At 58.8% G+C, this 11,511-nt stretch overlaps 1 protein-coding gene across 1 annotated transcript; it reads left to right on the forward strand.

The window, feature by feature from the left end:
• Positions 1–8,613: 8,613 nt before the first annotated feature.
• KRTAP8-1 (keratin associated protein 8-1) lies at positions 8,614–8,808 on the forward strand (the record flags this gene model as incomplete). The annotated part of the gene is made up of 1 exon (XM_080658436.1): positions 8,614–8,808. The coding sequence occupies one exon, from the start codon at positions 8,614–8,616 to the stop codon at positions 8,806–8,808; it is 195 nt and encodes a 64-aa protein (XP_080514562.1).
• Positions 8,809–11,511: the final 2,703 nt, after the last annotated feature.

The raw sequence follows: 11,511 nt of genomic DNA on the forward strand, positions 1-11,511 counted from the left end.
CATGTGCCTGCTCGGACTTGCTTTCCATGTTGCTCGTGAAACACGCAGGAGGCCTTCCCGTCGGGAGGCCGCGAGCCTGGGGTGCGCACAGCGTAGCTGGGGTGTCCTGTAATTTTTTCAGAAAACCAGGTGGGTCTGCATCTAATCGCCAACGTCAGGCAGCCTTGGGCAAACGACGGCCCGCGGGCCGGATCCGGCTGTTCTATCCGGTTCTCTTGCTCTCCCCTCCGCTCCTTTACTTTGAATTTATATGAGTTCACACAAACACTCCATCCATGCTTTGGTTCCGGCCCTCCGGTCCAGTTTAAGAACCCATGGTGGCCCTCGAGTCAAAAAGTTTGCCCACCCCTGGGTTAGGGACTTGCTCATGTCATCACCCACGAAGCCTCACAAACGTGGCTGAGCCCCCAAAGCGCGGAGAAGGCGAGTGATTGGAACCGGGTCTCCAGGGAGCCCCGGGATGGGTCTGCGGGTCTGGCCTGCGACACGCCTGGGGAGAGGCCTGGCAATCACAGTTGGCGGCATGTCGTCTTGACTTTAGATCAGCATTTTTTGGCCATGGCTTTATTGACATGGTAGGGTAGATGTGTGTGTGTTTAACTGTGTGTGCATGTTTGTATGTGTGTGTATGTTCACGTGTATGTGTGTGTGTATGTGTGTGTGCGTGTGGTTGTCCTGTGCCTTATGGGTGGTTGCAGCCTCTCTGGCCCATGTGTACCGTTAGATGCCAAACAGCACCCAGTCACGACGCACAAACATGCCTCCCGACGTTGCTGACGTCCCGGGAGCAGGGACGCGATCGTGTTGCCTCAGTTGTTGAGCGCTAAGGAGGCGTCGACTCTTTCCTCCGAGTTTGACCCCCCGTTGTGAGCTGTGTGTTTTGTGCAGATGACGCCTCTCAGACAGCTCGCCCAGGGTGCCCAGATCTCTCAAGGGGTGACAAAGCCTGGCTTCGCAGACGCCGGGGCTGCGCATGTCAAATGCAGGTCCCCGGGCCCCGCCCCAGAGCCAGCGACTCAGAGCCTGCCGTGCAGAAATATGCATCTAATGAGTTCTGAGCGGTTCATGCACAGACTCGACTCGTGAACCTTCTGTAGAGTCACCAATCTCTCCCGTGACCCTTCTGTAGAGTCACCATTCTCTCCCGTGACCCTTCTGTAGAGTCACCAATCTCTCCCGTGACCCTTCTGTAGAGTCACCAATCTCTCCCGTGACCCTTCTGTAGAGTCACCAGTCTCTCCCGTGACCCTTCTGTAGAGTCACCAATCTCTCCCGTGACCCTTCCGTAGAGTCACCAATCTCTCCCGTGACCCTTCTGTAGAGTCACCAATCTCTCCCGTGAACCTTCCGTAGAGTCACCAATCTCTCCCGTGACCCTTCCGTAGAGTCACCAGTCTCTCCCGTGACCCTTCCGTAGAGTCACCAGTCTCTCCCGTGACCCTTCCGTAGAGTCACCAATCTCTCCCGTGACCTTTCTGTAGAGTCACCAATCCCTCCCGTGACCCTTCTGTAGAGTCACCAATCTCTCCCGTGACCCTTCTGTAGAGTCACCAATCTCTCCCGTGACCCCAGAAAGCCAGGTCCCTCATTTCACAGCGAATGGCGTGGGGCCCAGGAAAGTGATTCGCTTCAATTCTCCCCGTTGAGTGAGCGGCCAAGCGAGGCCCACGACGGTCACGCGTTCACTTACTCATCCAGCTGATGCTGATGGAGAACCTCCATCGCCCTCCGTGGTGAGCCAGCGCGGAGGCATCACGGCCGAGTACCGGCTCCGTGTTCCCCTCCTGGAGGCGGGCCTGTCAGCGGGCAGACGTCAATCACACAGACGGGGCGGGAGGAAGCCCAAATAGGCTGCGATGGGGCCTCTGTCAGGGAGAGGCAGGCTGAGCTAATGGGGGTGTGGTGGGGGGCAGAAAGACCACCCACGGAGATGAAGGGGTCAGCGTTAAGGAGCAGAGACGAGAAAAGACAATTTCACGCAGAACACACCGCGAGCATCGGGGTTGAGTAGGAGAAGGAGCCTGAATCCTCTGAGGGGCGGGCAGACAGTCGGAAGCCGATGCAGCGTAGTTGGGGGCTTTGAGGTCAATTTAAAGACGAAAACGGGTCGTCACCCTGCAAGCACGGGCGCTGCTGAGATGTCTAACTTGTGCCCGAGTTTGCGTCCGTGTGTGTGGCGCAGCGGGCCTGCAGGGGTGAACCTTGTGGGAAGCGCTGTCAGGAGGAGGATGGGTCAGAGGCTCGGTGGGTGCCGTCCCCGAATCGGGAGCCTGAGTCCGGGGGTGAGGCCGGCTGATGGAGGAGCCCCCACAGCTGCTCGCTCTGCACCCCGCCACCTGCGGATAGGTCTCTACGTGGAGAAAGGGCTTGGCAGACGCTCTTAGGTAATGACCCCGAGGTGGGGGTTCCCTGGATAATTCAGGGGGCCCCGCCCGGCCTAACCTCATGGTCCCCCTCAGAAGGACATGTGATGGCAGGAGCTGGAGATGGAGCGACGCCAGGACAGGGGACACGGGACGGGGGGGGGGAGGGGGGACACCTCCCAGCAACGGAAAAGGCCAGAAAGTGTGTCCCTCTGAGGCCAAGGCAGGAACCGGTCACCCCGCAGCTGAGGTCAGACTTCTGACGGCGCGGGTGGCGGGGTCACGAGCCTGGCGGCGCTGAGCCGCGGTCGGTGGTGATTGGCAGCGAACCGAGGCTGGGGACACCCCGCGGGCAGGAGGTTTCAGGGAACCTGCGGGCGTTTTCCGACCGGTCGGATCGGCACGGCGGTGCCCAGGCGCCCCCGGGTGTGGGTCCTTGGTGTCCAGATGGATCGTCACGGGTGGGCGTCAATCTCAGCGTCACATCCGAAAGCAGGTGCAGCTTCTGAGCGCGAGGCCGTCCCCCCCCCCCGCCCCCGCCCGCGGCAATGATCAAACTCCGTGTGCAAGTTCATGTTTAACCGACAGGAAGTCGGAATTGGAGGGTCACAATGTCTGAGTGTCAGACAGGAGAGACCAAAAGGCAATGTTAGCCCGGCCGGTGTGGCTCAGGGGTTGAACACCGACCTAGGAACCAGGAGGTCAGGGTTCGATTCCCGGTCAGGGCACAGGCCCGGGTTGCGGGCTCGATCCCCAGTGTGGGGCGTGCAAGGGGCCGCCGGTCCATGATTCTCTCTCATCGCGGATGTTTCTCTCTCTCCCTTCCTCTCTGAAATCAATAAAAACATATATTTTTAGAAAGGCAATGGTTAGGAGACTTTAAGAGTGAGGGTCGAGGCGAGCACTTGGGGTAAGGTGGCGTCTTGGAGGCAGGCGAGTTTCTTTTTTTTTTTTTTTAAATATATTTTATTGATTTTTTACAGAGAGGAAGGGAGAGGGATAGAGAGCTAGAAACATCGATGAGAGAGAAACATGGATCAGCTGCCTCCTGCACACCCCCCACTGGGGACGTGCCCGCAACCAAGGTCCATGCCCTTGACCGGAATCGAACCCGGGACCCTTCAGTCTGCAGGCCGACGCTCTATCCACTGAGCCAAACCGGTTTCGGCGGCAGGCGAGTTTCTGTATCTGCTTCCCGTGGCCGTGCTGAGACTTGGTCTCCACTGGCTTTTTTGTTGTTGTTAATTCTCGGCCGAGGACATTTTCCCATTGATTTTAGAGAGAGTGGAAGAGAGAGGGAGAGACAGAGAGAAACATCGATGTGAGAGAAACACATGGATCGGTTGCCTCCTGCACGAGGCCGACCAGGGCCCGGACCGGGGAGGAGCCTGCGACCGAGATACGTGTCCTGGACCGGAATCGAACCCGGGACCCTTAGGTCGGCAGGCCGACGCTCTACCCACTGAGCCACACCGGCCAGGGCTGCGCTGGCTATTTTATTACCGCTGATTGTCCCAAACACCTTCAGAGCTCACCGTCCGAGGGCCTCGGCGGCCCGTGTGCGCAGAGGTGTGGCTGGGCCCGGAACACAGCAGATACTCCGTAACGTCTGTTTGACAGATGCATGTTGGTTTTGTTTTGTAGGGTCACCACGGATACATGTTCTAAACCAGGGGTCCTCAAACTTTTTAAACAGGGGCCCAGTTCCATGTCCCTCAGACCGTGGGAGGGCCGGACTCTAGTTTTAAAAAAAAAACTATGAACAAATTCCTATGCGCACTGCGGTCCCGGGACGCGTCGGCTGCTAAGCAGGACAGGCAGCGGCCCCCGGCGGGCCGGATCCATGTCCTCGGCGGGCCGCCTGTGGCCCGCGGGCCGCAGTTTGAGGACGCCTGTTAAACGCTCGTTTAAATCGTCCCCTGTGATTTCTCTCTCGTTTTCAGCGAACGGCCACATTTTGAGGCTGGAAACGTGGTATGTGAAGCGGATGAGACCAAGCTGTTTCACTGTACACATCGGACAGGGCTGTGCTTCAGCATCGGTACGTGCGACTTTTCTCATTCCTTCACAGGAAATCGAAGAGCAAGACTGTTTCCTGTCTTTTTTTTTAATGTGAGATCTTGTCTGAAATCAAAGAAACATGAACAGAAACAGCCTATGGTTGTTAATAAAAGCGGAAGGGGTCATGAACTTTCAACGTCATACCCGGCCACGGCTAGCCCCACACTACGTCATTTCACAGAACAGAAGAATGTTGTCCTTCTTCTCAACCCTCTGTCACAGGACCCCATTTTTTGGAGAAACGTGCCACAGTCAGGCACTTTGGCTGTAGTTGGTTTAGACCAGTGGTCGGCAAACTCGTTAGTCCACAGAGCCAAATATCAACAGGACAACGATTGACATTTCTTTGGAGAGCCACATTTTTTAAACTTAAACTTCTTCTAACGCCACTTCTTCAAAATAGAACTCGCCCAGGCCGTGGTATTTTGTGGAAGAGCCACACTCAAGGGGCCAAAGAGCCGCATGTGGCTCGCGAGCCGCAGTTTGCCGACCACGGGTTTAGACTGAGCTGCTCTCTGGCTGGGGGGTCCCCAGGGTCGCACCTCCTGCCCGTTGGGAGGCATTTGGGGGGGCCACAGACACGGGGGGTCTGGGTGGGGAGCGGTGTGGGAGACACTTGTAACTTGGGCGTTGCGGGGTAGACTGACACGGTCTGCAGTCACTGTGCGTCGGATGAAGCTGTTTCTAGCCATCCTGGCGGGGGGACGGCTTCCGGGGATCGCTCCCAGCCCCTCTCCGACTCGCCCCGCGTCTGTGGCAAGGGGGGTGCAGGACCAGGGGTCCTAGTCCAGCGTGAACTTGGCCGTCACATCAGCCCAGGACACGTCCTGGGGGAGGACGCCGTTCGAGATGGCGGAGCCAGAGCCAGCTCACGGGAACGCGTCGCCCACGCGTATCAGACAATTCGGCAGTAAAAAGGTGTTTTCAGAATTTTGTGCTAGTTGTGATTTTTGTCAGTGTTTGATTTTTTGGTGTGAGTTCTGGTAACATTTTAACAAATATTTGCTGTTTAATTACGTACATCTACGTGTCTGTATGTTGGTTAATTCTCACCCAAGGATGTCTTTTCCGTTGATTTTTTAGAGGGAGAGGAGGGGAGGGGGAGTGACAGAGAGAGACATCAGTGTGAGAGAGACACATCGGTGGGTTGTCTCCTGCATGTGCCCTGACCACGTCTGGGGATCGAGCCTGCAGCCGAGCCGTGCCCTTGACCGGAACGGAACGGGGACCCTCCAGTCCTTGGGCTGATGCTCTAGAGCAGGGGTGGGCAAACTTCTTGACTCGAGGGCCACCATGGGTTCTTAAACTGGACCGGAGGGCCGGAACAAAAGCATGGATGGAGTGTTTGTGTGAACTCATATAAATTCAAAGTAAAGGAGCGGAGGGGAGAGCAAGAGAACCGGATAGAACAGCCGGATCCGGCCCGCGGGCCGTAGTTTGCCCACGGCTGCCTATCCACTGAGCCACGCCGGCGAGGGCGATTTCATCTGTCAATGCTGCCTTCTTTTTCATAAAGGGGGTTCCCACACTGTGAGCTTCAGGCTCGACAAAGCCTGGGTCCCCCTGTGGTCAACCTGAGTCAGAGTCACACTTCCTTAGGCCCAAGGCAGGCCTCAGCCGGCTACTAGTTTGCTTTTTGAATGGTTTGTTGATAAATACTGTTTTCCCCTTAAATACTTTTGGGTTAGAATTTCTAGACAACACTTAGATCCCGTAAGCGGGGTTTAAGTTTTTTAAAACACATCGTATTTTTTTTAAAATATATTTTTATTCATTTCAGAGAGAAAGGGAGAAGGAGAGAAAAAGAGACACATCCGTGATGAGAGAGAATCATGGACCGGCGGCCTCCTGCACGCCCCCCACTGGGGATGGAGCCCCCAACCCGGGCCTGTGCCCTGACCGGGAATCGAACCCTGACCTCCTGGTTCAGAGGTCAACGCTCAGCCCCTGCGCCGTGCCGGCCGGGAAAAGGCATCATGTTTTAATTTCTATTCACCGTCGCTGCTCAGACACGAGCTGGAATTTTGCCTGGGGGCAAAGCCGGCATCTCCGGTTGGTGAAGAGGCGGGAGAGAGACACGTTTCAACTGAGCCTCCGGATGGAACGCTGGCGCTCGGTCAAGCCGTCTCGCCTTTGGGGGTGCCGCGCTGCCTTCCGCCCAGGCTTTCTCCGCTCCCCGCCGCCCCCTTTCCTGCCGCTCCCCGCCGCCCCCTTTCCTGCCAAGGCAGAGCGAGCGGGGTGGTGGCACAGGAATGCAACGTCGCTCCTCCGTGCCCTCCCGGGCAGGACCAGCTTTGGGGTGACGGGCGCTGGGGGGGGGGGCGCTGGGGTTCCCTGGCGTCGCTGAGCTGCGGCCACAGGAGTGCTGGGATCTGAGGCGCTGAGTCACCGGTGCCCCGGGTTGTGGGGGGGAGGAGGGGGCAGCGCGGCTCGCGGACGCTCCTGGGCTGTCACGGCCCATTAGTGGTGAGGACGCCGCGCAGATTCGCATTGTTCCACGCGTCTGTCTCCCCGACCTTGGGCTCGCCCTGCGGTCGCCAGGTGCTCCCCGAAATTTATGTCTCGGCCGCTGTAGCCAGAGGAAAGTGGCCCCCGAGATCTGAGGCAGGTTGGGGGGTCAGTGGGTCACACAGCCCGCACCCCCCCCACCCCGTGCTTGCTGGGAGGGGTTCCTCAGACCCCACCTTCCGGCTCCACGCCGCGTGCATCCCTTCTGCAAGGTGCTGGCCGGGAATAAGCATCAGGACTTTGACCCTAATTAGCTGTTTTTCCTTTAATAAATCTTTATTGTCCAGATCAGGGGTCCTCATACTTTTTAAACAGGGGCCAGTTCCCTGTCCCTCAGACCGTGGGAGGGCCGGACTATAGTTTAAAAAAAAAACTATGAACAAATTCCTATGCGCACTGCGGGCCCGGGACGCGTCGGCTGCTAAGCGGGACAGGCAGCGGCCCCCGGCGGGCCGGATCCATGTCCTCGGCGGGCCGCCTGTGGCCCGCGGGCCATCGTTTGAGGACGCTTGGTCCAGATTATTACAGTTGTTCCTCTTGCTCTGATGGGTCACGTCGCACCGTGAGTTCACATTTGAGACCCAACGTGTGTGTGTGAAGCTTTTGCTCCCTGTCCTGGGTGCGTGGTCCCCCGGAGAGTAAATAACGTGGATTTAATAGTGACCTGGCCCCGCCCAGGCCCATCATTAGCCTGATAGAAAAAATACATACACACACGCTTCAGGGTAAAATTGCACCCGTGTCTTTCTGTTATTGTTGTCAGTATTTATTTCAGAAAGCTTATCAGACCCACACAGCATGGTTGTTTGATAATTCGTGTCTAGGGCCAATTCACCAACTGCACTGAAACCTGTTTAACTTCTTGACAATGACACGCTTGTTCGTCTGGGCGGCGGGCGGCAGCGTGACGGCGGGGTGATCGGGAGAGGTCGGTACTAGGGAAACCTTTAACCCGTTTCCCAAACAGAATGACTCTCCGCAGAGAAAAAAACAAAAGTAAAAGGGTCTTTCCGACGAGCCCGTTGCCATGGCCTTGCCCGCTGCCCCCAGAGAACCCTTTGTGATTAGAGGTGTCGGGTGACACCGGCTAACAGGATCCTGTATGCGGCACCGAGCGCCCGCCACCCGTCACCATCTGTGAGCGTCCCCTTCCCCCCGGAAGGGCGTTCTCTCACCCAGGAACCCCGACCCCCGGTTCTGAGACGGACGCCCGTGCGCGTACGCGTTCGTTCTCACGCCTGTTCAGCCCCTGTCCATGGAGCGCCTCTGTGTGTGCCCCCGCGGACTCTGGGGCAAGAGGCTGGGCACGGGGTGAGCCGTCACCCGCAGGGCGCCCCCCTGCCACGCGTGTGCGTGCCTCGTCTCCACGTCCAGGGCCGCGGGGGCCTGCCAGGCCTCGTCCAGGGAAGGGACCGCCTCCTGGGGGACCCGCCGGGAGCGCCCTCGGCAGCTGGAAAGACATCTGAGCAAAGTGCTTTAATGAGCTTCCCGGACGCAAATGGGTGAATGGGTGTCACGCGGGAAAACGAGCGGCGTGTGCTCGGCCCCGCCCGCCCGCCGGGGTATATAAGGGAGGCCGAGGCTGGGAGCAGCACACACCGCACCGGCCTCCTCTCCCAGCCTCCTCCAGCCTCCTCCAGCCTCCTCTCCCAGCCTCCAGCCAGCCAGCCAGACGCACACCATGCTCTGCGGCAACTTCGACAACTTCTCGGGCGCCGTCTTCCCCGGCTGCTACTGGGGCAGCTACGGGTACCCCCTGGGCTACAGCGTGGGCTGCGGCTACGGCAGCACCTACTCGCCCGTGGGCTACGGCTGCGGCTACGGCTACGGCGGCTGCCTCAGCTACCGGAGGTACTGGCCCTACGGCCTGTACTGAGCCCCCGGCCCAGGGCACCGCTCCAGCCCCGCCACCGGCTCCTGTCCTCTCGCTCACCACCCCCCGACCAGGACCCGGGGACGCAGATGAACGCCACGAGCTGCCTGCAGCTCCCCGCTCGGCGGGGGGACCTGTGGGGACCTTTGCAGAAGCCTGGCCCCCACGCCCGTCTTCCCTCTGGGTGTTCCCCCAGCCTCACCCCTCCTGTCACCTCAGGGTGTGGGTGGGCCCGTCACAGCCTCAATAAACCGGTCTGACTCCGCAGAGCACCTCCCCGAGTGGCTTTCGTTTCTGGGGGTGCTCGCCTCCTGTCGCGACGGGTGGGGAGGCAGGCGATGCGGTGGTAGAAGCAGCCAGAGCCCCAGCCGGTGTGGCTCCGTGGATAGAGCGTTGGCCTGTGGGCTGAAGGGTCCGGGTTCGATTCCGGGTCAAGGGCACAGGCCCGGGCTGTGGGCTCGATCCCCAGGAGGGGGCGTGCAGGAGGCAGCCGGTCCATGACTCTCTCTCACCATGGATGCTTCTATCTCTCTCTCCCCTTCCCTTCCTCTCTGACATCAATGAAAATATATTAAAAAAAATACAAACAACGCATTGAAGAAAAAGCAGCAGCGAGGAAGCAAAGACTCCGGATCCCGAGTGACCCGCAGGAGGAGGGGCCCGGGTCTCCCTTCCCTGAAGGCCGGGGATCCTGACAACCCGGCGCCAGGCCCTCCTCCCTCCCACCCCCTCCTCCAGGGGGACCCGATGGGGCCTTTAAAAAAAGTCTTTGTCGTTGAAAGTAATACATAGGCCCCCCTTTCCCCTATTGACCTCTTCCAGCCCCCGCCCTCCCCCCAGGCCCTCACCACCCCATTGTCTGTGTCCGCGGTTGTGCACGTATGCACACATGTTCATCGGTTATCTCTTCCCTCCCCCGTCCCTGCCGGTTCAGTCATTTCCACGTGAGTGCAGGCGGGCGGAGGGAAGGCGATGACCTCAGACTGTTTACCTCAGCATCCCTCCCGGGACCCCTGCCCGGGAATAGAACCGTGTCCTCTGTAAGCATTCGGGGCATCGGCCATAGACTAGCACAGACAGGTGGTGGGGGGATGCATGGTGATGGGGGGGGTGATGCATGGTGATGGGGGTGATGTATGGTGATGGGGGATGCATGGTGATGGGGTTATGCATGGTGATGGGGTGATGCATGGTGATGGGGGGATGCATGGTGATGGGGGGATGCATGGTGATGGGGGGATGCATGGTGATGGGGGGATGCATGGTGATGGGGGGGGTGATGCATGGTGATGGGGGGATGAATGGTGATGGGGGATGTATGGTGATGGGGGGATGCATGGCGATGGGGTTATGCATGGCGATGGGGTTATGCATGGTGATGGGGTGATGCATGGTGATGGGGGATGCATGGTGATGGGGGGATGCATGGTGATGGGGGGATGCATGGTGATGGGGGGATGCATGGTGATGGGGGATGCATGGTGATGGGGGATGCATGGTGATGGGGGGATGCATGGTGATGGGGGGATGCATGGTGATGGGGGGATGCATGGTGATGGGGGGGTGATGCATGGTGATGGGGTTATGAATGGTGATGGGGGATGTATGGTGATGGGGGGATGCATGGCGATGGGGGATGCATGGTGATGGGGGTGATGCATGGTGATGGGGGGATGCATGGTGATGGGGGGATGCATGGTGATGGGGGGATGCATGGTGATGGGGAGATGCATGGTGATGGGGGGATGCATGGTGATGGGGGATGCATGGTGATGGGGGTGATGCATGGTGATGGGGGGATGCATGGTGATGGGGGGATGCATGGTGATGGGGGGATGCATGGTGATGGGGGATGCATGGTGATGGGGGGGTGATGCATGGTGATGGGGTTATGAATGGTGATGGGGGATGTATGGTGATGGGGGGATGCATGGCGATGGGGGATGCATGGTGATGGGGGTGATGCATGGTGATGGGGGATGCATGGCGATGGGGGGATGCATGGTGATGGGGGTGATGCATGGTGATGGGGGATGCATGGTGATGGGGGTTATGCATGGTGATGGGGGTGATGTATGGTGATGGGGGTTATGCATGGTGATGGGGGGATGCATGGTGATGGGGGATGCATGGTGATGGGGGGATGCATGGTGATGGGGGGATGCATGGTGATGGGGGGATGCATGGTGATGGGGTGATGCATGGTGATGGGGGGATGCATGGCGATGGGGGGATGCATGGTGATGGGGGGATGCATGGTGATGGGGGGATGCATGGTGATGGGGGTTATGCATGGTGATGGGGGGATGCATGGTGATGGGGGTTATGCATGGTGATGGGGGGATGCATGGTGATGGGGGATGCATGGTGATGGGGGGATGCATGGTGATGGGGGGATGCATGGTGATGGGGGATGCATGGTGATGGGGGTGATGCATGGTGATGGGGGATGCATGGTGATGGGGGGATGCATGGTGATGGGGGTTATGCATGGTGATGGGGGATGCATGGTGATGGGGGGATGTATGGTGATGGGTGATGCATGGTGATGGGGGGATGTATGGTGATGGGTGATGCATGGTGATGGGGGTTATGCATGGTGATGGGGTGATGCATGGCGATGGGGGATGCATGGCGATGGGGGGATGCATGGTGATGGGGGGATGCATGGTGATGGGGGTTATGCATGGTGATGGGGGGATGCAT

Source organism: Plecotus auritus (assembly GCF_963455305.1).
Source record: "Plecotus auritus genome assembly, chromosome: 2".
NCBI lineage: Eukaryota > Metazoa > Chordata > Mammalia > Chiroptera > Vespertilionidae > Plecotus > Plecotus auritus.